This window comes from Amphibalanus amphitrite, unplaced genomic scaffold, assembly GCF_019059575.1.
Source record: "Amphibalanus amphitrite isolate SeventyFive unplaced genomic scaffold, NRLGWU_Aamphi_draft 000476F_arrow, whole genome shotgun sequence".
NCBI classification, from domain to species: domain Eukaryota; kingdom Metazoa; phylum Arthropoda; class Thecostraca; order Balanomorpha; family Balanidae; genus Amphibalanus; species Amphibalanus amphitrite.
In genome coordinates, this window is record NW_024881970.1 from 466,474 (window position 1) to 469,063 (window position 2,590).

Consider the following 2,590-nt stretch of genomic DNA (forward strand, 5'->3'; position numbering starts at 1 on the left):
GAAAATTATTTCTTTTGACGTTTTATGACCTCTAGAGGTCAAACCACTGAGCTGATGAAAATTCTGACGGAGAAATTCAGACGGCAGATAAGCGTGAAGACTTGTCATACGTCCTCATCAATGGCGTGAGCAATATTTGCATGATAAACGCAAGAGCTACGGAAACATCAGTTTTATTCGTTCAGAGACAATGTCATAATTAGCATGAAACGCAGCAGTTTCGGTGAAATTGAAAATGAAAGGATCTTCAATGTTTGCCCTAATCAGAAATGAGGTGTCTTTATTTTCCACCTATAAAAATACTATGATGGATTGGAATCTGTATCAGAGGGTGTCCGATTTTAGGATGAGGGCAAGGAAAGGGCTCTATACATACTATATGTAATATGTATGTATAGTGTATACACCCACATGCGCAATTACTTTGATCATTTTCAAAGCCAGGTCAAACGCCGGGTTAACTGTGATTATCAAATGTCAGCGTTTATCTCCAGTAAAACACTGCCACAAAAATGTTGAAGCATGCTGTGCACTCATCAAGACCACAAGTTTACATTATCAATATTTATTGGGGATAAAAGCGCAACCTTTCAAACAATATGTAACAGACATAACATACAATGCACGCCAGGCATAAGACGCACGATGAGGATGACACATTCAGGGCTGTGTGCCGCGCAGACCATCAGTCATAATGTACTCGAGGGCGCGGGACGGTGTCAACAGCTTACAATACTGGCTGCCGGGATAAATGAAAGAGCCTGGCGCCGTCTTCAATGTTATAGACTGAACCTGGAGACTGTCAGTCGTGTAGTTGAGCCTCAGCCGCTCCTGGACCCACAGAGGTCCAGCGCCCACCGAGTGGTCAGCAAGATAGGTAACCGGCTTGCCTCGGCGGTTGTAGCGCTCTCGAACAGTATCAGGCGCGGCAGCCAGGGCCGACGACATTGCCGCCTGGTTGATGTCGAGGCAGCTGCGGTTCTCACCGAACTGAGCAGAGGGCAGGAGGGACGCCAGGTTTTCCTGGGATGTCATCTTCACGGCAATCTCGGAGCTGGTGACGGGGTTCGCCGAGCTGTCCAGAGGGTTGAACGTCGATTCCACGGATGAGTACATGTGCACGCTGGCCTGAGGCGGGTCCTGGGTGACGTTGACGGACCAGTGGCGGCTTTCCAGCGTCGTCAGGTCCGGCACGTGGGTGCTCTCCACCTCCAGGGCCACCGAGTCGCCGGCGATGTTGAGCAGGAAGGTCTGCGCGAACCGGGCCCACTCGGAGCTGTCTCCGTCCGCCTCGAGCTGTTGCAGGTCGAACAGCGGCGCCAGGAACTGGCCCGTGCTGTTGAAGGACTCGCGGAGAATGTCGGCAGCCTGGTCGGCCGCCGGTCCGGTGCGGGCCACCTCCATGAACGCCACACTCTGCTCCGCCAGCTGCCGGCGCGCCTCGTCGCCGTCCAGCTCCGACAGGATGTCACCCTCGGCGACAGCATCAGGGAGCTCTCCAGTGAAGAAATGGGCGTGATCAACAGCCTCGAGAATAGCGACGGGCCTTCGGATCGGCGCATCTGGCTCGGCCTCCGTCATGGCCTGGAGCTCGGCGAACGTCTCAGCGATGCGGGTGGGTCTGGTTTGTCCGTCCAGCGTGCCGCTGAGGTGCAGCACCGGCACCGGGTACTCGGCCAGCGGAGTCGTCAGGTACGAACCGAACAGGAGCAGTCCCACGGCAGGAATCGTGGGAATCTCTGACTGGATGAACACTCCTCCGACACTATGTCCGGACAGGAAGATAGCGGCGTCCTCCGGCATACCTGCATCGCTCATCTCCCCCAGGACCTTGTTGATCTTGGCGTTGATTTGCAGAGGGTTTGGAAAGTTATCCAGGAATCCCTCTGCGATGCCGACCCAGAGCGGCGCGTCCGAGGCTCTCTGCAGTGCCAGGCCGAACTCACGGTATTGCTCCGGGTAGACGTAGGCGCCCTGGACGATAACGATGGCCACGGGGTCATCGCCCGGCGTCTCCGGAGGGATGACGATGGCGGTGCTGACGCCGAAGAGCGTCACCAGGAGGGCTATGGACGTCATCATGGTCATGCGACGGCGTCTGCCAGAGCAGTGCGAGAACAGAACGAGCACAACTGGCCAGAAGGGAAGCTTGACGAAGACTGCTGCGATGTATGGTGGGATGATATCGTTATTGACTTCGGGAGTGAGAATGCTGAGAACTTGGCAGATGTTTGATATGTCCAGCACTTGTTACGTAATTCGTCTTGTCAGGTTATGTAAAGCACATGCGACATGTGGACGCTTACCACGTAACACAGGTAGTGCTGATACATCGTGAACGAAAAAAAGATGTTCGTTAACGAGGAGAAAGGAACCATGAATGACTTTTTACACTTCCACACTCTCAAGATCTAGTTATCCCGTTTGGTGAGCTCATCAGATAAACGGGACTACATATGCTATGCTATAGACTTTCGTTTAAAGGGACCCTCCCACCTTCAAAAAAGTTAATGAATTGGCACGAAAGTGATGTCGCTCGGTTCAGAAAGAGCGAAAACGAATATCTACCAAATTTCATCGAAAAATATTC

The 2,590-nt window shown here is 53.0% G+C and overlaps 1 protein-coding gene across 1 annotated transcript; it reads right to left on the reverse strand.

The window, feature by feature from the left end:
* Positions 1-549: 549 nt before the first annotated feature.
* LOC122392254 lies at positions 550-2,158 on the reverse strand. The gene has a single exon (XM_043386921.1). The coding sequence runs from the start codon at positions 2,086-2,088 to the stop codon at positions 661-663; it is 1,428 nt and encodes a 475-aa protein (XP_043242856.1). The 5' UTR covers positions 2,089-2,158; the 3' UTR covers positions 550-660.
* Between the last annotated feature and the right edge of the window lie 432 nt (positions 2,159-2,590).